Source organism: Theropithecus gelada, chromosome 10, assembly GCF_003255815.1.
Source record: "Theropithecus gelada isolate Dixy chromosome 10, Tgel_1.0, whole genome shotgun sequence".
Classification (NCBI taxonomy): Eukaryota; Metazoa; Chordata; class Mammalia; order Primates; family Cercopithecidae; genus Theropithecus; species Theropithecus gelada.
In genome coordinates, this window is record NC_037678.1 from 89,779,979 (window position 1) to 89,807,674 (window position 27,696).

Genomic DNA, 27,696 nt, shown 5'->3' on the forward strand with positions numbered 1-27,696 from the left:
AAATCCTCAAGAAAACTATTTGGAAATAATATGGTACATCACTTTCAGCGTGTGCTCTATAAACGTGTTATTATTTTGAAAAGTGAATGGATGTCTAAATCCCAAGAACAAGCACAGAAAGGCAGAACAGGGCTAGCAGCTTGTCTTCCCAGAATGAAATTTGTGCCAACCGCTGTGAAAACTTGGAACTCCAATAGCCATTCTACACACAAAAAAATCTGATGCTTAGCCTACATATTTTTGGAATATCTAATAAGTTAATACTTTAGTGGTTTTTTTTTCTACATTTATAGTAAATCTGACACATAAAGACCTCCATCCTCAGCCACCCCGACTCTGTTTGAATGGCACCTGGTGGCTTGTCTGATGAGCAGCAGCCACACTGCCACCGGCCTGCCCCGCCTCAGGCTTCTCCTCCGGGGCTTGGATAGGTAAGTAAACGACTCCATTGACATGGTGACTCCCAGCTTCTGGAAACCAGGAAATAAATATGAGTTCTAAGAGAGCTGAGAAATGAAGGCTTGAATTTGTCATAGATGCGCTTTGTTTTCCTCTTCTCGCTAGCTTGTGACCAGCTGTTGGATCGGAGTTGGGTAAACTCACATGTTGCACACAGGCCTCCAGCTTCTGCTTGGTATTTATGGGGAGAAACGTCTCCAGCTTTGCTGAGTGTGAGCCCCTACAGGATCCTGGAGCAAAGGGAAGACAAGAAGCCTGAGTGAAGCCCAGGCAGGCCTTTTGAGGGGCTTGTCTTTCTTGACAAGTGGAGGGAGGCCACAGAAACTTTCTAAGCCATCACTGTCATGGTCTCCTCTGTGCAGGCCACCTTGGCAGCTCTGAAGGGATGTGTTGAGGAATGCAAGGACAGGATTGGGGAGATCTGTAGGGTGGCGATTTTATCAAACCTGCAAGAGATGACCTCGGTCTAAGCTGGCTGTTGTAGGAAGAAAGAGGAGGAAAAAGGATTCAGAACAACTGAGGAGATGCAACCCACAGGGCTGGGCACTGGATGTGAATGGGAGGAGGAGGGAGAGCTGGGCTGACTGTCAGGGAGGATCCTTGGGCATGTTGGGTGAGATCAGCTGAGTCAGAGAAGAGGTGACAGGGCAGGGCCTCAGGACTAGAGCTTGCCTGCTGACACAGCATAGCAGAGGACACTGAGGGGATGAACTCAGACAGTCAGGCAGGAAGTGTGCTGGGCCCCAGAGCCTCCCTTTGCCATCGCCTCTGAGTGACCTCCCTGTAGGAAAAAGTCACACACTTGCTTATACAAGGCTGCAATGATTTGAGAGCATAATAAACACCAAAACAGTAAAATTTCATGGTGCTACTTGCTCTCTTCCCTAGAGAAAGGAAAAGCGTGGAAAAATGTTGGATGTGCTATCACCTAAGCAGGATACCAAAATGGCTCGAAGGCGAGCACCACTGGGCATAATGCACACTTCAGTTAAATGTGAAGTTATCGTGTGCTCTTCTTTCAGAACTTTTAAGTGTAAAATATAAGACACATAGGAAGAAACTTGAGACAGAATTTCCAGCTTTTGTTAGACCTCACAGAGAGGCCTGTCCATTGTGCAAATAATCTTGCATTTGGGTGCCTATTTGCCCAGGTCTTGTACTAAAAAAGATATTGACTATGGTCTGAATGTTTGTGATCACAGCCTCCCAAATTAATATGTTGAAACCTAATCCCTAATGTGGTGGCATTAAGAGGTGGGGACTTCAGGAGGTGATTAAGTCATAACGCTCCACTCTCATGGATGGGTTAATGCCTTCCTAAAGGAGGCCTAAGGGAGCTTATTTGCCTCTTCCATCAGGTGAGGACACAGGTAGAAGGTGTCAACTACGAGGAATGGGCCTTCACCGGACACCAAATCTGCTATATCCTTGATCTCGGACTTCCTGGCCTCCAGAACTGTGAACAATAATGTTGTTTGTAAATTACGCAGTCTAAAGTATTTTGCAGCCAAAACAGACTAAGAAAGAATATCATAAGGATTCAAACAAAGGGAGGGATCGTCAAAGCCACATTCAATACCAAAAGCCTGAAAGGACAAAGGTACCTGATCTTAAATATAATTTTAATCTGGGCATCCTTCCCCTAGGGATGATCCAATTCATGATCCACTGGGCAGAAGACAAACACTGATTGACAGGTGTGTGCACTTAATTCCTTCTCTCTCTCGTCACGGCAAATCCTCATGCACAGAGGTCGCATTTTATTCCTTTACCTCCAAAGAAATTGACACACACTAAACACCTTTAGATTGCATCATTTCCATTTAATGCTGGTCTTGATTTTAAGGAATTTAAGAAGAGAGTAGGAGAAGGAGGTGAAATAAGCTTCCTACTTTCACAGCAGGTAACGTGTTTCTTGGTACATGGATTAAAATCAGTATATTTTTTTTTACAGTAAAATAGATTTCCTATAAAGCCTTTATGTAAAATAGTCTCTGCAAAGACCTTTAGTAAACTGAGAATGTATGGACAATATTTCAGCAATTTTTCTCGATTTGAATTTTCTGCATTGTTTTAATTTCTTACAATAAACATGTAACGTTTTACACAAATTATTTCAATAGGAGAAGTAGTAAATCATTTAGTCCATCAAAATTTGATGAAGTCTAAATGTTTTCCTGACTACAAATGTGTCCAAGCGGCAGCACATCTTGCAATGTTACCCTTCTTACAACACAAAAACCCACATAACCAGGGTATGGTTTGAATTTTTTAATATTTATTTTGAAATTTTAAGTTATAAACAGTTGATACCCAAATATTTTCTAACTTATTTCTAACTTAACTGGCATAAGTATTTTTATTTTTATCTACACTCTTACAACAGAAGTATCAGATTTGTTTTTATGTGTTTTTCATGCTTAACAGCATGTTGCAAAGCCTGATTTTTGGCTAGAAAGTCTTTTGCTCATACCAAAAACACAGTGTACTTTCTCAATAATTTCCTGATAAACTACTTTGTGCCAGGAACTGGAATTTGACATAAGACTCCACACCAACATATTTTCAGTCTCCTGGGAAGATGGCATCTGACCAAGCAAGAACTACCCGGACTGATGGTTTCTGCTGGAGGGAGAACTGGAGGTGGTTTGGGGCACACAGAGGGGAAGCCCTCACCTGGTCTTTGGGGCAGGGTGGTGGAGAGAAACAGGCAGAGGCAGCCATGTTCACGTGAGTCAGGACAAAGAGCACATCCCTGGGGAACTTTTTTGTACCCAAGTACAGTCACCATGGGGAGTGATGTGGGACGTGGGTGACCATGGAGTCACCAGTCAAGTTGGGAAGGGTGTTGGATTTCTCAGGAAGACATTGCAGGCCACCCGGAGAAGGGCAGGACACAGGGCACGAGGACATGAAGAAGGAGGCTCGTGCTCACCAAGCGCAGGGCCCGGCTGAGACCGGTGAGGGCAGATGGGAGCCTGAGCAGATACAGGGTCAGAAGTTACAAAGATAGTGGTCAGGTTTCTAGAGCTCAGGCATTCAGCTGGGGCATGGTGGGGAAGTCCACTGGGGCAGCTGGAGGCACAAGAGAGAAGGGCTGGATGTCCCTGAGGCCAGCATCTGAACGAGAGCAGAGCTCGTGGAGAACAGAGCAAAGTTAAATGAAAACCTACCAAGGTAGAGGCAAAAGGTAGTAGGCAAGAGAATACAACATAAGAAGTAGAAGTGATAAGTTCACTGATTTATACCCTCACTCACCCTAAGGATAGGAACTGTGCAGTGTTGATCCACACCTAGAGGTGGAAGTTATCTAATCCAGCAGTCCCCAATTTTTTGGCCACCAGGAACTGGTTTCATGAAAAACATTTTTCCACAGACCAGGTGCAGGGGCTTGTAGTGGGGGTGCTTTCGGGATGATTCAAGTGCAGTACATTTATTGTGTATTTTATTTCTATTATAACTACATTGCAATATATAACGAAATAATTACACAACTTACCTTAATGTAGAATCAATGGGAGCCCTGAGCTTGTTTTCCTGCAACTAGATGGTCTCCTCTGGGGATGAGAGGAGACAATGGCAGATCATCAGGGATTAGATTTTAATAAAGAATGCACAACCTAGATCCCTCACATGCGCCGTTCACAATAGGATTCATGCTTCTATGAGAATCTAATGCCACCACTGATCTGACAGGAGGCGGAGCTCTGGCGGTAATGCAAGCAATGGAGAGCGGCTTTAAATACAGATGAGGCTTCACTCACTTGCCCACTGCTCACCTCCTGCTGTGCAGCCTGGCTCTTAACAGGCCACAGACCACTCCATGGCTCAAGGATTGGGGACCCCTGATCTAACCCAATAACTCTCACGTGCTGCAACCCTGGCCACAGGGAAGGTGACAGGACTTAGGGGTAGAGGAATAACTTCAGCAGAGGAAGAGGCTCCTCAGCTAGGTTGAAAGCATGCAGGGATTTCTGGCGGACCTGAGCCTGGAGGTGCAGAATGATGCTGCAGAGAGGGACATGCTTATCTCATCATGCAGGGCGTGAACGCTAGTGACTGGTCAAGGCAGCTTGAGCAGGACTTTTTACCTGGTGGGAGGCAAAGGAATCCAGTGTCTCCAGACCCCTCAGGCAGGAGGGGTTCCAAGGGAACATACACCAACCACAGCCCCCTCTCCACCATGGCCTGCAAGAGGAGAGGCCACATGGACCTCCTGCTCTTGGCAGAAACTTCTCTCTACTTCCTTGATCATGAAAGTTTTGTTGCAAAGTCAACAAGACTAAAGCATACACTTGTGACTTGGTTGTTCCACATTCTAAAACAAGATTCTCAACTTTTTGACATGGAATCAAGTTTATTGACAAAAATTACACAGACCTCCTTTTGAAGAGCCATGGTATATTGGTTTCCTACTGTTGCATAACATATTACTACAAACTTAGCTGCTTAAAACAACCCACACTTATTATCTCATAGGTTCTGTGGGTCAGGAGTCTGGCATGGCTTAGCAGAGTCCCCTGCTTAAGGTTTGACCAGGCTGCAATCAAGGTGCTGGCTGGAGCTGTGATCTGATTTGAGCTCCAGATTCTTTTCCAAGCTCACCGGTTGTTGGCGGAATTCGGTTCCTGGAAGTTATAGAATGGAGGCCTCCAACTCCTAGAGGCTGCCTGGCAGTTGCTGCAACGTAGTTCTCTGCACACATGGTAGTTTGCTTCCTCAAGATGAACAGAAGAGAATCTCACCATTTTGAGTCTCCAATCCTTAGATGCCCTTTTAAAGGGCTCACCTGATTAGGTCAGACCCACTCAAGATAATCTGCCTTTTTTTTTAACTTAAAGTAAGTACACTGATTATGGACTTGCTTTATATCTGAAATCCCTTCTCCTTTGCCATATAACATAACCTACTCACAGGTATGACATCTCATATTCACAGGCTCCTCATGGAAAAGAAGGGATGGGAGGAGGGATATGTATGAGTGTGACTCATGGAGAGGCATCTTCGAATTCTGCCAACCACATCTGGACTTTACCACTTTGTATACCCAGTTTGAAGGAAAAATAAGAGAGGGCACATATGGCTGGAATAGCAAAGAAAAAACAAGAAATTAAAGCAGATTCTCAAAAGAGAGGTGTGGTGCCTGGGGTGAGGTGCCAGAAGGGCTAGGATGAGGAATATAGGAAATCGCATGTGAAGCTTCGTTTCTCTGTGCATGTCCATAGAGCCTTGGCCGATATTCTCAGATCTCATCTAATTCCTACCCCACTCTCTCTGCCATGTGTGAAGTATGAAAGTGCTGGGAGAGACACAGACTTATACATTTTACTGTTATGTGCTTTTTATATTTTTATATTTATCTACATAATAACTTTCTGTTTCAGGTAGTCAACGATGAAAAAGTAAAAACCACGTTTTCTGAAGCTTATTGATAATTACCATGGAATGCAAACCCTTTATTCTCTAGATAATCTACTAATTGACTCCAATTTATTCATTCTATTTATTTACTCACTGTGATAGCTAGCTTCCAAAATGGCTCCAAGTGATCCTTACTTCCTGGCATGTGTGCCCTCATGTGGTTGCCTCTCAGCTGAATGGACTTGACCACAATAGCATATGGTAGAAAGGATGATTAATGATTTCCAAGGTAAAGTGATAAAACACAAGTAGCGGCCGGGTGTGGTGGCTCAAGCCTGTAATCCCAGCACTTTGGGAGGCCGAGACGGGCGTATCACGAGGTCAGGAGATCGAGACCATCCTGGCGAACACGGTGAAACCTCGTCTCTACTAAAAAAAAATACAAAAAACTAGCTGAGCGAAGTGGTGGGCGCCTGTAGTCCCAGCTGCTCAGGAGGCTGAGGCAGGAGAATGGCATAAACCCGGGAGGTGGAGCTTGCAGTGAGCCGAGATCGTGCCACTGCACTCCAGCCTGGGCGACAGAGCGAGACTCCGTCTCAAAAAAACAAAACAAAACAAAAAAAACACAAGTGGCTTCTGTCTTGCTGTCTCTAGGATGGCTCACTTGAGGGGAAGCAGGCCGTCATGTTGTGAGGCCACTCAAGCAGCCCATGGTCAACATTGGGAGGGACTGAGTCCTCCTGACAGTAACCAGCACCGTGTGAGCAAGTCCTCTTGGAAACATATCCTCTGGCCTTGGCCAAGCATTCAGATGACCAAAGCCCTGGCCAACATCTTGACTGAAACTTATGAAAGACTCCAAACGAGAACAACTCAATTCAGCAGCTTCTGAATTTCTAATCCACAGACACTGAGATAATAATTTTTTATAATTTAGGAAACAAAATTTTAGAGTAATTTGTTAGGCAGCAATAAATATCTAGTATACTAAATATATACTGACCTTCTATTGTTTGCCAGGCCTGGGTCTAGACAGAGAAAGAACAGAGATGGCAGCTTCCCTGCTGGTATAGCGTCTCTGAAGTGGAGTGTCATTGGGTGAGCTGTGGAGGCTCTGGTGAAAATGTCAGCTGGAGCAGTGAGAGAAGAGTCTAGATGTTCTGAGTGTATGGGGCTGCTGGGGTAAGACGGTGGCATCAAACCAGCTCAGACCAACCCCCTCCCCACTAAATCTAATACAATTTTATTCTGTAAAACAATCCACTCTATTGAAACGTTAGAGTAGGAGGTGTTCAGAGGCAAACAGACATTTCTAGAAATTATGTGTCTCATACTCCATGAGGCTAACACCTCACCTCCCTCATCAAAGCAGCCTAGGGGAAGAATGTGAAAGGTCAAATTCTAAAAATCTCTAATACTTTCCCAAATGTGAAGGGAAAACAACTGAGGGAGGGGATACGCTTGCCAAAACAAAATACTTGAATGTCCCTGTAATGGTGGCTCCTCTCTAACAACTGCATACTGGCAAAGCAAACCAAAGCTGGACAGTAGTTAAAGCAGTAAAAACAGATTTTGTTCAGGACTGCAAGAGGGGAAGAGAGATCACCCTACAGAACTGGGCTCAATTCTGAACACAGTGAGGATAAGTGGGAAGAAGCCAGGAGCAGGGTGGTGGTCAGTGGATGGGAAATTACTAAGAACACATCAGAGGAAAGGGGCCTCCTGGTTAAACAGTTTCAACAGGATTCTTGCTGAAGGCAGGCCAGGATAATCACATATTACCTGGGGGATGCTGGAGGATGAGGGATTTGACTGGATATTGAGAGTGATCAGGTATGAGGGGTGGGGAATATCTCTCTAAACTGACTTAGCAAGATTCTCACTAAAACTCAGCAATGCAGGCCCAAGAAGGACGAAAGCCCAGGTTGTGACCTAGAGGACTTAGATGAGCCTAACTAAAGTTTAGTCAAGGAGAGAGTCTTTGTCATTACTCAGAAAAGGAAAGAATAAGTGCCCAGATTTTATCAGTTTCTTTTTTCAAGCTTTGAGACAAAGGGAAAGAAAATTTGAGGGTGGAACTAGCCAGAAGAAATAATTAAAGCACCACAACCGCTGGCAGTGGGATTGTGGATCAAGCTTGAGTGTGGATCAAGCTTGGTTTATATAAAATTAAGTTTGAGAATGCCTCTCCCTGCTGGAGATTCAGTCATGTTTGGGAAACGTTTCCCCAAATCCCAAATTTCCTCTTTTTCTCTTCTCTGTTTGATGGGGTTGTGGGGAGGAAGTTTCTGCTGAGGAGAGGCAAGATGAAGGGGAGAAAGGGGAAGCTGAGGATGGAGAGGAAAAAAAGTGCTAGTATTGTTTGCATCAGTAGTAAAATTTCTGAGGCTCTCACTACATTGGGAAGGATTAATTTAAAAACTGAGCCATTTATCACCACCCATCAAATCAGGGGCCTGGGAACTGACACTCATAAAAATTAAAAGAAATAAATATTGAATTCATGTCTGCTAAACCATTTTTACTCAAGGTAATTAATGAATGAACTAATAACTCTCTACTTCTGAGTAATTTCCTTGGTTCAATTTCATTTAGTTCTGCTCTGATCTTTATTTTGTTTCTTCTGCTAGCTTTGGGATTGCTTTGTTCTTGCTTTTTTAGTTCCTTGAGAGGTGACACTAGGATTGTTAATTTGTCTTTTTTTTTTTTTTTTTTTTTTTAGAGACAGGGTCTTGCTATGTTGCCCAGGCTGATCTCAAACTCCTGGGTTCAAGCAATCCTCCTGCCTTGACCTCCCAAAGTGCTGGGATTACAGAGTGAACTATTTTTTTGAAGTAGTCATTTAATGCTATAAATTTTCCTCTTAGCACTGCTTTTGCTGTATTCCAGAGGTTTTACTATGTTGTGTCTCCATTTTCATTTGTTTCAAAACATTTTAAAATTTCCATCTTAATTTAATTATTAATTCAAAGATCATTTAGAAGTGTGTTGTTTAATTTTCATGTATTTGTGTAGTTTCACAAGCTCCTCTTGGTATTGATTTCCAGTTTTATTACCATGATCAAGTGAATTTTATTCCAAGAAGCAGTGGTGGTTCAAGATACACAAATCAACAAATGTGATTCATTACATAAATAGAAGTAAAAGCAAAAACCATACAATCATCTCAATAGATGCAGAAAAAGCATTTGACAAAATTCAGCATCCTATCAAGATAAAAACCCTCAACAAATTAGGTATGTTCTAGGCATAGAAGGAACATGCCTCAAAATAATAAAGGCCATATATGACAATCCCACAGCCAACATCATACTGAATGGGAAAAGTCTAAAGCATTCCCCCTAAGCACAGCAACAAGACAGGAATGCCCATTTTCATCCCTCCTATTCAACATAGTACTGAAAGTCCTAGCCAGAGCAATCAGACAAGAGAAAAGAATAAAAGGCATCCAAATTGGAAAAGAGGAGGTCAAATTCTCTCTGTTCACTGATGATATAATTTTATACCTAGAAAACCCTAAAAATTCCCCCCACAAAGCCTCTTGGATTTTATAAATGTATTCAGGGAAGTTTCAGGATACAAAATCAAATATAAAAATCAGTAGTATTTCTACACACCACTAACAAGTTGAGAATCAAATCAAGAAGTCAATCCCATTTACAATAGCTACGAGAAAAGATATCTAGAAATATATTTAACCAAGGAGGTGAAAGATCTCTACAAGGAAAATTACAAAATACTGATGAAATAAATTGTCGATGACAAAAACAAATGGAAAAACATCCTATACTCATGGATCAGAAGAATTAATATTGTTAAAATGACCATACTACCCAAAGAAATCTATAGATTAAATGCAATCCCTATCAAAATGCCAATGTCATTTTTCACAAACATAGAAAAACAATTTAAAAATTCATATGGAACCAAAAATGAGCCTGAATAGCCAAAGCAAACCTAAGCAAAAAGAGCAAAGCTAGAGGCATCACATTACCTGAGTTATACTACAAGGCTATACTAACCAAAACAGCATGGTCTGGTATAAAAATAGACACACAGATCAATGGAATAGAATAGGAGCCCAGAAATAAAGCCACATATCTAAAGCCAACTGATCTTTGATAAAGTTGACAAAAACATACACTGCGGGGAAAGACACCCTTTTCAATAAATGGGGCTGGGGAAACTGGATTGTCACATGCAGAAGAATGAAACTGGACTCCCTAATACCCACCATATACAAAAATAAATTCAAGCCTATATAGTCCCAGCTAATAAGGAGTCTGAGGCAGGAGGTTGAGACGCAGTGAGTCATGATCCTGCCACTGTACTCCAGCCTGAGTGACAGAGAAAGACCCTGCCTCAGAAATAAAAAAATAAAACTCAAGATGGATTAAAGACTTAAATATAAAAGCAGAAACAAAAACAATTATAAGAACTCCTAGGGAAAACTTTTCTGGTCAAGGCAAAGAATTCCTGACTAAGACATCAAAAGCACAGGAAACAAAAACAAAAATTGACAAACGAAACTTAATTAAACTAAGAAACTTTGGCACAGCAAAAGAAATAATCAACAGAGTGAACAAACCACCTGCAGAACAGGAGAAAATATTTGCAAACTATACATCCAATAGGGTAGTAATATCCAGAATTTACAAGAGGTTCAAACAACTCAACAAAAACCTCACAACTCTATTAAAAAGTGGGCAAAGAAAATGAATAGACATTTTTTAAAAGAAGGCATCCAAATAGCCAAAAAGCGTATGGACAAATGCTCAACATCACTAATCATCAAATTAAAACCATAATGAGATATCACCTTACACCAGTTAGAATGGCTGTTGGTTACAGTCAAACAATAACCAATGTTGGCAAGGATGCAGAGAAAAAGGAACGCTTAGACATTGTCAGTGGGAACATAAATTAGCACAACCTCTATGGAAAATAGTATGGAGATTTCTCAAATAACTAAAAATAGAGCTATCACTTGATCCTGCGATCACACTACTGGGTATCTACCCGAAAGAAAATAAATCATTGTATCAAAAAGACACCAGCACTCGTATGCTTATCATAGCACTATTCACAATTGCAAAGATACGGAATCAATCTAAGTGTTCATCAATGGATAACTGGATAAGGAAAATATGATACACACACACACACACACACACACACACAATGGAATAGTCTTCAGCCGTAAAATAGAATGAAATCATGTTTTTTTCAACAACATGGGTGGAACTGGAGGCCATTAGCTTAAGTGAAACAACTCAGACACAGAAAGTCAAATACCTCATGTTCTCACTTCTAAGTGGACACTAAATAATGTGTACATGTGGACATAGAGAGTGGAATAATAGACACTGGAGACTTGGAAGGGTGGGAGGATGGGAGAGGAATGAGGGATGAGAACTTACTTAGTGGGTATAATGTACATATCTGGGTGATGGTTACACTAAAAGTCCAGACTTCCTTGCTCCATGATATAACCATGTAACAAAACCGGACTTGTATCCCTTAAATTTACACACAAAAAATAATAATTTCTTTAAGCAAGGCCCAGAAAGACAAATACTGCAAGATCTCACTTATACATAGAATCTTAAAAAGTTGAACTCACCGGGCATGGTGGCACACACCTGTAATCCCAGCTACTCGGGAGGCTGAGATAGGAGAATCACTTGAACCCAGGTGGCAGAGGTTGCAGTGAGCCAAGATCGTGCCATTGCACTCCAGCCTGGGCAACAAGAGCAAAACTCCGTCTCAAAAAAAAAAAGAAAAGAAAAGAAAGTTAAACTCATGGAAGAATAAAGTGGTTACCAGGGTGTGAGGTTACAGAGGTGGTTGGGGAAAAGGGAGACTTTGGTCCAAGATTACAGAGTTTCAGGTAGATAAGAGGAACAGGTTCTGGTGATTTATTGCACAGATGGCAATAGTCATGTATTGTATATTTCAAAATTGCTAGAGGAGTGGACTTTAGATGTTCCTACCACAACAAAATAATAGGTTCTTGAGGCCAGGTGCAGTGGCTCACGTCTGTAATCCCAGCACTTTGGGAGGCGTAGGTGGGTGGATCACCTGACATTAGGAATTCAAGACCAGCCTGGCCAACATGGTAAAACCCCATCTCTACTAAAAATACAAAAATCAGCTTGCAGTTTGCTGAGATGGCACAACTGCACTCCAGCCTGGGCAACAAAGCAAGACTCCGTCTCAAAAACAAACAAAGCAATAGGTACTTGAGATGATAAATGTTAATCGACCTGATTTGATCATTCCACAATGTATACATTACATTGTGTCCCATAAATATGCACAACTATTATTTGTCAATTAAAAATAAAACAAAACGTAAAGTAACTTCCTACCTTGGGAGGGGGCCTACTGGGGAGTTAGTAGTCTGATAGTGATACCGAGATGAATTTTTTTTTTTTTTTGAGACGGAGTCTCGCTCTGTCGCCCAGGCTGGAGTGCAGTGGCGCAATCTCAGCTCACTGCAAGCTCCGCCTCCCAGGTTCACGCCATTCTCCTGCCTCAGCCTCCCAAGTAGCTGGGACTATAGGCGCCCGCCACCACGCCCGACTAATTTTTTTCTCGTATTTTCAGTAGAGACGGGATTTCACCGTGTTAGCCAGAGTGGGATCAATCTCCTGACCTTGTGATCTGCCTGTCTCGGCCTCCCAAAGTGCTGGGATTACAGGTGTGAGCCACCACACCTGGCCACGGAGATGAATTTTAGATCACTCTGGTCCTCCTCACAGGACATGTTTTGGGTGGAAATGTCATGTTTTGGAAGGAATTCAGCTTTGCCTGAGAGAACAATAAAATTTTTACCACCCAGATTCTTGTGGCACTTGCGGGGGTGAGGGACTTACAACACTCCAGCTCCACTTCCAAGCATATCAAAAGTAGTGGCCACATGAGAGGTTAAAACTCAAATTCTTGAGTTTTGAGGTGTGGGCATGGTGGCTCACACCTGTAATCCCAGCACTTTAGGAGGCTGAGGCAGGCGGATCACCTGAGGTCAGGAGTTCAAGACCAGCCTGGCCAACACGGCGAAACCCCATCTCTACTAAAAATACAAAAATTAGTCAGGTATGGTGGTGCACGCCTGTAATCCCAGCTACTCAGGAGGCTGAGGCGGGAGAATCACTTGAACCTGGGAGGCAGATGTTGCAGTGAACCAAGAGCGTGCCATTGCACTCCAGCCTGGGCAACAAGAGCAAAACTCCATTTCAAAAAAAAAAAAAAAATCAAATTCTAATCATACAATGAAAGGAAGATAATGGAAGCATATGAACCAAAAACCTATGCATTGGGCAAAAGTTACATGCAGAAAAAATGTTACAGCCTCATAGAAATCAGGGAAAAATGTATATATGTGCACAGTACTAATTTTATTCAAGTGGTAATAGAAAAAGGAATAAATTAACAAGCAGTAGTATTGTAATAGAAACTGTGATGGTATTTTGATGTGCCTGCTTGAGTAGGCTACAGTCCCTAGTTATTTCATCAAACACTTTTCTGGTGTTGCTTTGAAGGAATTTTGTAAGTGTAATTACGGTTCACAATCAGCTGACTTTAAGTAAGTCATATTATCCTAAGTAATCTGGGTGGGCCTGATTCAGTCAGTTGAAAGGCCTTAAATGCAGAACTGAAACTTCCCTGAAGAAATGTCACACATGAGTAGCAGCTTCAGCCTGTGCCTACGGTGTTCCAGCCTTCACCTAGGAATAAATCTGTTGCTATATAGCTGTCAAACTAAAAATATGGGAGGATTGAGCTCCTGCTCAACAGACCAGACCAAACCAAAATGGAGTGACTCATGCTAAGTGTCACATAATCAAATGGAAACTTTAAGGAAGCAGATAGATCCCCAAACCAACCAGGTTTTCCTGAAAAAAAGATTCACACCAACCCATCAGAAAAAGCTCAGCCTACCTCAGTCAGTGTAATCAGGAGGTACCCTGTGCTTTAACTTACAAGTAACCTAATGTTAACCAAGCAGCGCTTTTTCTATTGCTGTTTCCTTGTTCCCACCTCATAAAACCCACTGGCCATTCCCCTGTGGATTCTGCCATTGCCCCAGTGGGAGAGATTGATGAATCATGAATAAAAGGCCATTGGATGTGTAACTAAATTTGTTGCAATTTTGTCTCTTGACATCTCCCAGCAGTCCTATATCTCTGGTTGAACCCTGACTGACACAGAGGCCAAACATGCCTAAAAATCATTAAGCTTTGAGTTATAATGAAAATCTTCTATGAAATCTGCACAAAATGTTTAACTTCCTGTTTTTAAAGCACTCCAGAATATTGGAAAAACTAAAACATTCTAACATCGCGAGTCTGGCATTACTCTAGTTCCACAAAATATCAAAAATATAAGTATAGATCAATTTTATTAAAAAGACATAATAACCTTCAATGGATTGTTACCAAATAAATTGTCGCAGTAGAAATCAGTAAGAATATTTTGTACCAAGTTGTTTTTATCCTGGCAATGGAAGCTTGATTCAAAAGCATATATACTATTAGTGTAACACACTAATGGTAAAAAAATTATTTTAATAGATCCTGAAAATCATTTTTAACATACAGCTTTCATTCCCAACAGTAAGTCTGGAATAAGTGGAAATTAAATTTAATAGAAAATATAATCCCAGCACTCTGGGAGGCCGAGGCAGGCAGATCACCTGAGGTCTGGAGTTCAAGACCAGCCTGGCCAACATGGCGAAAACCCATCTCTACTAAAAATACAAAAACATTAGCTGGATGTGGTGGCACGCGCCTGCAATCCCAGCTACTTGGGAAGCTGAGGCATGAGAATCGCTTGAATACAGGCAGTGGAGGTTGCAGTGAGCCGAGATCACGCCACTGCACTCCAGCCTGGGCAACAGAGCAAGACTCCATCTCAATTAAAAAAAAAAAAGTATTTACCAGAATTTTTGAATAATATTCTACTAAATAAAGTAACTTTAGAAATATTTATAATACAATTTAAGAATTAGTTAAAAGATGCCCATTATTTCTATTTAGTGATGTACTAGAAGCTGTAGTGCTTCCAGGATTACAGATAAATGAGAGGCATGATATTAAAGTGAACAAGAGTCAACATATACGTATTTTTTTTTCATTTTTTCAGATGATTTATGAACAAAGTCAAAGCAGTGTCCCAGCCTAACCAGAAGTCTCACGAAGTCAGGTTTATTTGATTCATTGCAACAAGGAGTTCATTCACAGGAAAACAAAGGAAAAGATTTAATAATTCTAGGACTCTGAAGAAGGGTGAAATTTAGTCAAAATTTGAACACAGCAGGTTTTTGATGGGCTCAAAATAAAGCAGAGCTATGTGTAAAAGGTCATCACCATATTTGGACTGGAAAGTGGGCCCAGGGTTTTATGTCCTTGGAAACTACAAAGTTAAAAGAGATGTAAAATGTTGTGTCTGTAAACGTCTGTTCTGAAGCTCTGCACCAGGGTTGAAAATTGAAGCTGCTTCTCTGTGTCAAAGTGACTTCCATCCCCCAGACAAGAGACAAGAGTGGGATGTTTCATTCATACTGATTTAATTTCAAATAGCAAAGCTCCTGGCAGTGTATAATTTTCGAGAACAAAGTTCCTCCATAGTAAGAAAGCAGTACTCACTCAAAGAGGGGGTTGTTAATGGCATTTCACAGCTGTGGTTTGTTCACAGAAGACAAGCTGTCTCCTCTAAATTTGCAGCTAGCTTTATCTGTGTCTGTTATCCCAGCTTGACAAATATCCAGACTGATTTTTACTTTCTCAGTAATTATGAAACGTCAGAAAATTGTTAGCACCAAAAAAGAGTTTTTAGCAAGAAGCCAGATGAGAAAATACAGTCAAAACTTGATACGTTTTGAGTTTGACAAAGCTAACAAAAACAAACAATGGGGAAAGGACTCCTTAGTCAATAAATAGTGCTTAAGGGGCTAGCCACATGCAGAAGATTGAAACTGGATCCCTTCCTTACACCATATACAAAAATGAACTCAAGATGGATTACAAACTTAAATGTAAAACCCAAAACTATAAAAACCCTGGAAGACAACCTCGGCAATACCATTCTGGACATAGAATAGGCAAAGATTTTATGATGAAGACATCAAAAGCAATTGCAACAAAAGAAAAAGTTGACAAATGGGATCTAGTTAAACTAAAGTGCTTCTGCACAGCAAAGGAAACTACCAACAAAGTGAACAGACAACCTACAGAATGGGAGTAAATTTTTGCAAACTACTCATCTGACAAAAGTCTAAAATCCAGCATCTATAAAAATCTTAAATAAATTTACAAGAAGAAAAAACAACCCCATGTGGGCAAAGGACATGGACAGACACTTTTCATACATGCGGCCAACAATCATGTGAAAAAAAGCTCAACATCAATGTCCATTAGAGAAATGCAAATCAAAACCACAATGAGATACCATCTAACACCAATCAGAATGGCTATTTTTAAAAAGTCAAAAACAAAAAAAACAAAAAAAACATGCTGGCAAGGTTGCAGAAAAAAGGTGATGCTTATACACTGTTGGTGGGAGTGTAAATTAGTTCAACCATTGTGGAAGACAGTGTTACAATTCCTCAAGGACCTAAAAACAGAACCACCAGGCTGGGTGCGGTGGCTCACGCCTGTAATCCCAGCACTTCGGGAGGCCAAGGTGGGTGGATCACCTGAGGCCAGGAGTTCGAGGCCAGCCTGGCCAACATGGTGAAACTCCGTCTGTATTAAAAATACAAAAATTAGCTGGGTGTGGTGGCACGTGCCTGTAATTCCAGCTACTTGGAAGGCTGAGGCAGGAGAATCACTTGAACCCAGGCAGCGGAGGTTGCAGTGAGCTGAGATCGTGCTACTGCATTCCAGTTCAAGCAAGACTCCATCTCAAAAACAAACAAACAAACAAAACCATTCAACTCAGCAATCCCATTACTGGGCACATACCCAAAGGAATATAAATCATTCTATTATAAAGACACATGTATGCATATGTTGTTGCAGCACTATTCACAATAGCAAAGACATGGAGTCAACCTCAATGCCAATCAATGGTAGACTGGATAAAGAAAATGTGCTATATACTATGGAATACCATGCAGCCATCAAAAAAGTATGAGATCATGTCCTTTGCAGGACATGGATGGAGCTGGAGGCCATTATCCTTAGCAGAATAATGCAGGAACAGAAAACCAAATACCACATGTCTCACTTATAAGTGGGAGCTAAATGATGAGAACACACGGACACATAGAAGGGAAAAACACACACTGGGGCCTATTGGAGGGTGAAGGATGGGAGGAGAGAGAGGATCAGGAAAAATAACTGTTGAATACTAGACTTAATACCTAGGTAATGAAATAATCTGTACGCTAACCTCCAAGACAGAAGTGTACCTATGCAACAAACATGCTCATGTGCCCCGAACTTAAAAGTTAAATTTAAAAAGGTAAGTTAAAAATTTAAAAAAAAGAAAATATCACTAAGGGAAATACTATTTAAGACAACAAAAATGTTAAGAGCCTAAAAGTTAACTGAGCAGAAAAACACATAGTGTTTACAGGAAGAAAATTAACATTTTTACTGAGACTATAAAAGAAGTCAAAAATAAATAGAAAGATTATCATGGTTTTTGATTAATAAAGTCTCAGTTCTCCCTCAAATATATGTCTAAATTCCATGATATTCCCAATTAAATCTAAAGAATTTTAAGAGTTTTCATAGACTAATTCTAGTTTGTGGAGTGGAGAAAATCCATGAATAGTAAAGAATTTTTTTGAAGCAGGACAATAGGAGTGACTACTTTAAAGATATTTATAGAACATCTTACAATAATCAAGCCAGACCTCTGTACACAAGAGATTTCAGGGTATGCTAAACAAAGGTGGCCTTTCAACCAGTGTGGAAAAGATGAGTGACCCCAAAACTGTATTGGCACAAGGGATGGTTGCCCCCTTGGGAAAAGTAAACTTCAGTCCGTTTACCATTTAGAAATATAAATGCCAAATAAACTAAAAAGCTAAATAAAGCAAACAAGTATTTACATATTAGAAGACAATATAAGAAGAAAATGTTTTGATTTTGGAATAGTGAAGAACTTCAGCAAGTCAAAGATCTCAGAAGTCCTAAAAAAACTAATATATTTGACAAAACAAATCTATAAAGCATTTATTAGACAGTAGACAATATACATAAAGAAAAGGCAAGCAAGACAAGATATCTGTATTATCCAGAATATGTAAGGAATATGTAAAGAAATCTGACATTACAGCAATGAGAAACTATCCAATAGAAATTATCCTGTGAGAAATTATCCAAAAAAAAATGGCAAACCATATGAATGAGTGAGTCATGAAGTACCTACCAACGCTTAATCCAGGAAGAGATAGTCTTAATAAGAATCAGGAACAGGCAAAAAGTAATAAATAAATAAACAAACAAACTAACGGCAATGACGTGTGTTTGATCTGCGAAATTGGGGCCGTGTGGAGAAAGGTATACTTTGGTGGGACTGTCAACTCTTAGGAGGGAAATTTTGGCAATATCTTTCAAAACTCCAAATATGCACAGTCTTAAACCCAGTGATTTTACTTTCTTCTGTCTTCACAAAATATTATCTTCACAAAATATTGACACATGTTGATTAGCTCTGTTAATCTGTTAAAACAATAATGGTGTATGTCTATGTTTTATATTTAGAAAAAAAACACTTAAAAAGAATTAAGTCAATTCTCAAATAATGGAAAGGTCCCCAAGATGTATAAATGAATAAAATCAATTACAGAATAATTACATTGTATTCAAACTTTAAGAAACTATATATTTTGTATGGGGTTAAATTGCAGAGAAAGATAAAGGTTTCCAGAGGCTGCACATATGCTGTTTTTTATTTTTATTTTTATTTTAGACACGGGGTTTTGACATGTTTCCCAGGCTGGTCTTGAACTCCTGGGCTCATGCAATCTGCCCGCCTCAGCCTCCCAAAGTTCTAGGATTACAGGTGTGAGCCATCGCGCCCGGCCTGCACATCTGCTAACAGTAGTTACTGCTGGGGATGATGAGAGCCACAGAAATGGGACTTCCCTTTTTTGTACAATATTCAAAATGTTATTCTTAATTTTCACTATAAAATTTTATTCCAGTTTTATGCATAAAATAAAGATTTTAAAATAACTAGTATTGGTCAGACGTGGTAGCTCACACCTGTAATCCCAGCACTTTGGGAAGCCGAGGCGGGTGGATCACGAGGTCAGGATATCAAGACAAGCCTGGCTAACACGGTGAAACCCCGTCTCTACTAAAAATACAAAAAATTAGCTGGGCGTGGTGGCGGGCACCTGTAGTCCCAGCTACTCAGGAGGCTGAGGCAGGAGAATGCTGTGAACCCAGGAGGTGGAGCTTGCAGTGAGCCAAGATCACGCCACTGCACTCCAGCCTGGGTGTCACAGCGAGACTCCGTCTCAAAAAAAAAAACACACACATACACACAAAAACTAGTATTATATTTATAATTACAATGTTCTATTAAAGCTAGGAGATTTATATCCTTGCTAACAAAAATACAACAAGTAAAATTTATGTAGTCTAGGTAAACAGAAAATGTCACTACTTCATTAAAAGAGTAGGGTTCATTGAGGGTGAAAGGGACATTTTGAGTCAATTAATTTAGGTAAATAATACCATGCATTTCCAGCATTTCCCAAGAGAGAAAGAGAGGCCAGGAGACCATGTGGACAGGAAAGTAGGGCCTGGGGGAAGGAAAGGGATTGTAATGGAGGGAGTTTTGGGGGTCGGGTAAGGATTTGGGGGAAATGGTTGGAAAAGCAGTTGAGGGAGAGGGGATGAAGAAGGAGATGCGGGAAGGAGAGGGAAGAGGTGAGAGATGGAACTGTGTTTTTGTTGGCAATTCAAGTAAGAACCAAGACATCTCAGGAGCGTTCCCAAGGAATGTCCAAATGCTCTGCCTTCCAGAAGCAGGTGCTGCTCTATTTCGGGAACCCTGTGGAAATACTTAGCAGTCTAAATCTAGACTCCGGGTTGAATTCCCAGCACTCAGTTCACCCAGATCTGGCCTCCAGCAGCAGGACCAGAAGCAGCAGCGAGGAGAGGCAGCAGCAGCAGAAGCGGCTCCTCTCCATCGCAGAAGCGGCTCCCAGGTGGCTCTGTGGGCCCAGGCCCCTCTTCCTTCCATTCAGAAAAACACAAGGCAGTTAACTGCATCCGCGTGTGCATCTGAGAAGGTAAACACACTTCATTTCCTGTTCATTGAGGGATAAAGGTATATGTGGCCTTTTGGTTCTCTTTTTGGGATCTACAATGAAAAAGGAGGGGAGAGCAGAGAATGGGTCACTTTACCTTGTCTGTTCTATGTTCCCACAAGGCCCTACCCTAGAAAACCACAAAGGGAGGCTAGGTTTGCAATTACTTGAAGAGCGGGAAGGTGGATGAGAATCCAAGAGATGCTCTTTATTTTCTATTTGTCCAGGAAAAAGCAAAAACCTGACTCCGAAGCAGTCAGAAATCGAAGCTGGAAAAGAAGCAAGTGATATGCGTTCTTGAGGTCCTCTGAAGAGATGTCTTGGAGACAACAGAATAAATGACCCTGTAAATTTTCTTTATCCTACTGGGCACCTTGACCAGAGCACCTGGAGTTGTGGCCTAGCACAGGTGATGGGGAGGAACTCTTCCTGGATTAGACAAGGAAAACCCACCAACCACAAAGATGCAAGCTTCAAATGAGTGTATCTGTGCTGCTAGTATCCTAGCGGGAATCAGAATGCAATGACCTCAATGTGTGTTATTACACAGGTAGAAGGTTCTAGAACTATGCCGTAGCCAACCACCATGTGCAGGTAGGGGGCATTTAAAATGTGGTGAATTGAATTAAGATGTGCTGTAAGGGTAAAATGCACACCAGATTTCAATGACTTGGTGTGAAAAAATAACATAAAATATATAGACTATTGTATTAACAATTTAGATGAATCATAAATTGAAATAATATTTATTCTAGTAAAATATTTTTAAAACTTTTATTTTCGGTTCAGAGTTTGTTATATAGGTAAACTCATATCACGGGGGTTTATTGTGCAGACTATTTTGTTACCCAGGTACTAAGCCTAGTACCCAATTGTTATTTTTTCTGATCCTCTCCCTCCTCCCAGCCTCTACCTTCTGAGAGGCCCCAGTGGGTATCGTCCCTCTTTTTTTTTTTTTTTGACAGAGTCTTGCTTTGTCACCCAGGCTGGAGTGCAGTGGCACAATCTCGGCTCACTGCAAGCTCTGCTTCCCGGGTTCACGCCATTCTCCTGCCTCAGCCTCCCGAATAGCTGAGACTACAAGTGCCCACTACCGTGCCTAGCTAATTTTTTGTATTTTTAGTAGAGATGGGGTTTCACCATGTTAGCCAGGATGGTCTCGATCTCCTGACCTTGTAATCCACCCACCTCGGCCTCCCAAAGTGCTGGGCTTACAGGTGTGAGCCACTGCGCCCTGCTGGTGTTGTCCTTCTTTTTACGTCCATTTGTTCTCATCATTTAGCTTCCCCCTGTTTTTTTGTTTGTTTGTTTGTTTGTTTGTTTTTGGGACATGGAGTTTCACTCTGGTCACCCAAGCTGGAGTGCAATGGCAAGATCTCAACTCACTGCAACCTCTGCCTCCTGGGTTCAAGCAATTCTGCCTCAGCCTCCCGAGTAGCTGGGACTACAGTCGCCCACCACCAGGCCCAGCTAACTTTTGTATTTTTAGTAGAGACGAAGTTCCACTATGTTGGCCAGGTTAGTCTCCAACTCCTGACCTCAGGTGATCTGCTTACCTCAGCCTCCCAAAGTGCTGGGATTACAGGCGTGAACCACTGTGCCTGGCCAGCTCCCATGTATAAGTGAGAACATGTGATATTTGGTTTTCTGTACCTGTGTTAGTTTGCTAAGGATAATGGCCTCTAGCTCCATCCATGTTCCCACAACAGACACGCTCTCGTTCTTTCTTATGGCTGCATAGTGTATGTCATGGTGTATATGTACCACATTTTCTTTATCCAATCTATCATTGATGGGCATTTAGGTTGATTCCATGTCTTTGCTATTGTGAATAGCGCTGCAATGAACATATACATGCATGGGTCTTCATGGTAGAATGATCTATTTTCCTTTGTGTGTATACCCAGTAATGAGATTGCTGGATTGAATGGTGTTTCTATTTTTAGCTCTTTGAGGAATCACCACACTGTTTCCCACAACGGTTAAACTAATTTACACTCCCACCAAAAGTGTGGAAGTATTCCCTTTTTTCCACAATCTCGCCAGCATGTTATTTTTCGACTTTTTAAAAATAGCCATTCTGATTGGTGTTCGATGGTATCTCATTGTGATTTTGATTTGCATTTCTCTAATGATCAGTGATACTGAGCTTTTTTTTTTTTTTTTAATGTTTTCTGGCCACATGTATGTCTTCTTTTGCAATGTATCCCAGTAAAATTAATTTTGCTTGTTTCTCTGTACTTTTAGAAGTATGGCTACTAGAAAATTTATGATTGTGTATGTGGCTCCGATTGTTTTTCTATTAAAGACAGCGCTGTCTGGACTCTAGAAGATATTCTGATTCAAGAGGATGTAAAGAAATTCTCTAAGTCAATAAGAAAAATAGAAGAAACCCAAATGGGCAATGAGTACATGGGAACTCACCTCAGTGGAAAAGAGGGAATGGCAAGCCAGCCCACCGAAGCCCACTGGCAACATAGGACAAGCCTGCAAAGCAGAGACAGCCCCTCCAGGAAGAGCAGCCAGGCCTTGGGAGGACATGGCCTCAGGACCAGATCCAGGGAGGACACAGTCACTAACTCCTGGCTCATCTGGCAGGTGTGGGCAGCAGCCAGGCCCGTGGCTTCACCAGCTCCCCCTGATCTCTGCCTTCAGCTGTCCTACAACCTGGGTCGGGCACCTATGCACCAGTTTTATGGCAGGCAGAGATGCACCACCCACATCCCCTTTCCAGGTAGGGCTTGCTGGCCTGGCTGTAGCGAGTGTGGCAGCAGATGGCCTCCAGCTATCAGCAACTTCAGAGAGCTGCCTTGCCTGAGGTCCTGTCCCTTCTGGGGAAGCTCCCGTCTGCCAGAGGGGCTACAAAAGCACAGTGGACACCATGATGGGCAAATATGGCTCATGGGAGCACCACTGGTGGCTGAGGCACTGTTGGGCCACATAGCAGTTGACTTTGCCCTCTCCACCTTCTTTTCACAAGAGTTGATCCCAATAAACATCCATCCTCCTCCATCCCAAACTGTCTTGGCATCTGCTTCTGGAGAGCCCAGCCTGGGGCAAGTTTCATGGGAAAGGGCACGTCTCCTGCAAGTTGCCTGTGACCAGGAAGATGGAGGAGGGAGATGTGTCCCCATGGGTTCCAGTTTGTCCTTGCTCGTCCCCTTCACGCTCACCTGTGCTTCCTGAATGTAACCAAGATACAGCAACTTCAGGCCCACCATCAAACTTACCAGCTCAAGCACTGCAGAGGGTATAACTTCTTTAATAAATCCCTTGTTCCAGGTTGGGCATGGTGGCTCACACCTGTAATCCCAGCACTTTGGGAGGCTGAGGTGGGAGGATCACCTGAGCCCAGGAGCTCAAGATCAGCCTGTAGGCAACACAGGGAGACCCTGTCTCTACCAGAAAAAAAAAAAATAGTAAAATAAATTAGCTTAGTACAGTGGTGTGTGTCCGTAATCCCAGATACTCCAGAGGCTGAGGCGAGAGTATAGCTTGAGCCCAGGAGTTTGATGCTACAGTGAGCTATGATCGCACCGTTACATTCCAGCCTGGGTGACACAGAGATACCCTGTCTCTAAAAAACAAAAAATTTTTAAAATCTCATTTCGTTTCACTTAAAGTGGCTGTGCTCCCTCAATAAGCCCTGTCATTAGGAAAAGAAAAAGAAAGCTTTAGAAAGGACCAAAAAAAAAAAAACAAAAAAAACACGATTTTTGACATCAGAAATGTTCTGCCTTAAAATGTGTTTAATTTTCCTGAAAACATATAGTTTAATACCAATAGAACATTTTATGTGACCCTGTAGGATTTCATCAGAAACTGTTAAATATTAGGCTACCTTTTCAGTTTTTAGTCCTATTTTAACTGAGGTTTGATTCTGAAAGAATGAAATTCAAGGGTGATGAGTGTAGGCTGTGAGCTTTAGAGAAAGGAAAGGACCCTAGCATGGGACATCAGATGCGTGCTTTACCGATTCCTGAGTCTGGCCAGCTGGCACTGGAAGGGCCTCTTGGTTTCAGAAGGTAGGATCCTCTAAGACGGAGTGTGGAAAACCCAAGAGGTGTTAAAAGCATTGTTCCTGCACTCAGGACACAAAAGTTCCCCCCAAGAACCCCAAGGCGATTGTTTCTAGAACCCACGGGTCCATAAGGCCCTCCCCGCTCCCTGACGTCTGGGAAAAATGGCCTCGAACCCCATTACCCCCCACTCGACTTCTCCCTCTGCACCACCTTTTCGCAAGTGTTGATCCCAATAAACATCCATCCTCTTCCATCCCAAAGGCAGGGCTTGCTGCTCGGTTGTGGCAAGCACTTCTATCCCTTCCTTCACACAGGATGTGAGTGGCAGAGGCACCTGGTGCCCTCTACCCACCATCCAAGCATGACTGCTGTTGCTTTTCTTCTATCTTCTGAATGTCATGCAGTTTTTCTTGGGGCCAACCCTGAAGAGAACCATAGGGGAAGAAAATTCTGGGCAAAGTAGTCCCAGTCAAGCTGACACAGGGCAAACTACCACCCCCAAACCAGATGATCGCACTCCCCAGTCTCCCTGGACACTGGCCACCACGCAGCAGCCTCCCTTACACTGGTGGCTGAGGGGCTGATGGGGCAGGAGCAGTGCCAGTGCCTGCCCAGGGGCCTGTGTTCCCACGACTTTGCACCCTCTGTCCTCCCACAGACAGCCGCCCAGTCTAGGGGAGTAAAGTGCAGGTAGTGATAACAGTAACCACCCCAAGGCCCTTATTGTTCTGAATTAATTATGGTAAATTAATACATATTCTATTTACCTACATTAACATAAACTAGTTAGGGACTTCACAACTGCAGCATTACCACCCAAAGATGAAAATAATGACCTGAAGAAAGGAATGAGTCAAAATTACACATTCCTGCAAAGCGGTTTATTGAAAGCTGATTTGTCAGTCAAAGAACAAACCATAATGATGGGAATATTGATGATTTCAACATAAAAAAATTTAAATAAGGTCAATCTTTACATACTAATTAGGGGCCACCTACAAGACGTATCAGGCAAAAAGAACAAGATGCAGAACAGTGTGTGGCTGGTTTGCTACCGTTTGTTTTAGAAGAGGGGAAAGAATATATATGTGCTACAGACATGTTTATATTCTATGTGTACTTTTATGTACATGTGCTTATACCACATGTATGTGCATATCTAACTTTGCACAACCCCTGGAAAGGCAAGTCGACGCTGGTGTCATTGGTGGCTGAGGAGGGAGGTGGTGGCTGTGGGACAGGATGGGAGGGACACATCCCTACGTAATACTTCATACCTTTTAGCTGTGAACCATGTGCAATTATTACCTATTGAAAAATAAGTCAAAAACTAAAAATCAAATACATAAAAAAACTGCAGCAATAAACCATTAAAAAACATACATTCAGTTTATCACAGCCCACAGTATACTGGGAGCTGTCCATTTAGTACTGATGGCTTATACTGTCATATGATTTTTTAAAAAAATCTCCTGAGTTCCTCTCAACCTCAAATACACATTTTAAAAAGACATGATTAAAGAATAGCCAGAGCTGCACATATTCTTTTTTTTTTTTTTTTTGAGACGGAGTTTTGCTCTTGTTGCCCAGGCTGGAGTGCAATGGCACGATCTTGGCTCACCACAACCTCCACCTCCCATGTTCAAGTGATTCTCCTGCCTCAGCCTCCCGAGTAACTGGCATTACAGGCATGCGCCACCACGCCCGACTAATTTCGTATTTTTAGTAGAGATGGGGTTTCTCCATGTTGGTCAGGCTACTCTTGAACTCCTGACCTCAGGTGATCTGCCAGCCTCAGCCTCCCAAAGCACTGGGATTACAGGCATGAGCCACCGTGCCAGCCACCGCACATATTCTTAAATGAAGTCCCGGGGAGGCCTCAGGTCTAACAGTCATCCAGTCTGAGGCTCCTAGTTTGGGCGAGTTGGTCCTCGAGTCCTTGGCCAAACTTGGCAGCAAAGAGTGAGGTGATGAGGTCATCTCCAGTGTTCAGAGCCAGGTCGTACGCTGTCTGGCCTCCTGCATTCTTCTTTCGGATGCTTGCATTGCATCTGCAAAGGAAATGGAGAAATGGAGGTGCACTGAAGGACTTGAGCATGTGCCCCTAAGAGCTTGACTCTTCCCTGCCACGGAGGCCAGTCTGGGCCCCTCCTGCTCCCACCTCCCCAAACCTGTCCTCGAGAGGTCACAGTCACTTCAGTTCTCAGAGGTGGCTCTACCCTGAGACCTTTAAAGAGGCCTGTGATTTCAAAATGTCCAATTGCTAACCCTGGCCATTGGTTCCCATTGCATTAAAGTCCTACAACCAAGTATGTTTAATGGGGGCAACATTTTCATTGTGCTTTGAAAAGCCTTTAGTGCCCAGGGAACCGTGGTGGGATGGTGGTCCCCACGGACAGGGACAGCAGTTCAGGAACCAAGGCCTCTCTTAAAATCATCACAGGCCATTAGGGAGATACCTGTGGCCCTCAAAAGTATCCATCAGAGGCCAGGGGACATACCCCAGTAAAGTGGCGATGCTCTCTCTTCCTGCAAGGCCAAGCAGAGTAGCTTCGTGAAGAGCTGTATTTCTGAGCCTAATTAGGGGGAAAAAAATCCTGGATAAATCCTTAGTTAGCATCATCAGGAAACTGGAGAGGATGCATGGGACCCAAGGTCCTGGTTTTTTTCATCGACCTACTTAACTAACCTGGGAAACCTTTTGAGTCTCCTCTCTCTGCCCTTCTCTTGGAGGAATACTGTGATAGAGGGTAAGCTTTGATACTAGACAGTGAAAAGGTTATAAACACATTCATTTTTTAATGCGAGAAACCCACAAGGATATGGTTGGTAGTTGATTTAATAAATGCTAATAAATACCATTGTTCTAAACTGCCTGCAAGAGTTTATGCAACGTATTGGACATAGTCTTAACTTTGGCTTGGACCCCTCGGGCATGACAGTAGCTTCTCAGGGCTGAGGCTCCTATTTTTGTGTAGGGAAAATGACCTTGGCTCCAGTGAGTTGGGCTTATGTGACATGAAAATAAACACCAATCTTAGAAGCCAGGGGGCAGGCCTGAGAGGTCAGACACAGCATATTTTGCTGCAATGCCAGGGTTTCTCTTCATATTTCCTGGTCAGGTTTGACCTAGTGAGGGAGGAGTGGGCAACTGAAATGGAGGTCAGGGTGGTACCAGGACTCCTGAAAGGCTCCTATGCAGAGGTGGCAGGAGTGAAGGAGGGCAAGAGTCATGACTGAAAGTAGAAATGAGACAGGCATTGAATGTCTGAACTCTCTCTGCCCCTGCTCCTTCCTTTGATGCCAACACCCTCATCCCCCACACCTGCAGATGCGCCTGCAGCCATGCATTTATCCCTATGGAGAAAAAGGATAGTGGCTTCTTCTCTAAGGAAGATAAAGAGAGCCTCTGGTGAGAATCAGAGGGAAGCCTTTCACTTTCGGGCACCCAGGGGTCCCAGCGTGGGAGTAGCTCCACCTACCCAGAAAGCCTCTTGGTTGACAAAGCCCTTCTCTTATATACAAAGTTACCAGTCATCTAGCCCAAACTCCATTCTCAAATGTGAATGGACAACC

General features: G+C 42.4%; 2 protein-coding genes across 2 annotated transcripts in view; one reads left to right on the forward strand and one right to left on the reverse strand.

The window, feature by feature from the left end:
- Nucleotides 1-20,677: 20,677 nt before the first annotated feature.
- On the forward strand, nt 20,678-24,795 carry LOC112632504. Its single transcript, XM_025398150.1, has 3 exons — nt 20,678-20,692; nt 22,411-23,240; nt 24,779-24,795. Exons 1-3 carry the CDS (start codon nt 20,685-20,687, stop codon nt 24,793-24,795), a joined length of 855 nt encoding a protein of 284 aa, XP_025253935.1. The 5' UTR covers nt 20,678-20,684.
- Nucleotides 24,796-24,979: 184 nt separating this feature from the next.
- Nucleotides 24,980-27,696, reverse strand: part of DZANK1 (double zinc ribbon and ankyrin repeat domains 1) — a 97,883-nt gene continuing 95,166 nt past the window's right edge. The window contains exons 20-21 of the mRNA XM_025399641.1: nt 26,622-26,696; nt 24,980-26,171 (exon numbers count right to left, since the gene is read on the reverse strand). Coding sequence (XP_025255426.1) covers nt 26,006-26,171; nt 26,622-26,696 — 241 coding nt within the window. The 3' untranslated portion in view covers nt 24,980-26,005. The remainder of the gene's footprint in view (nt 26,172-26,621; nt 26,697-27,696) is intronic.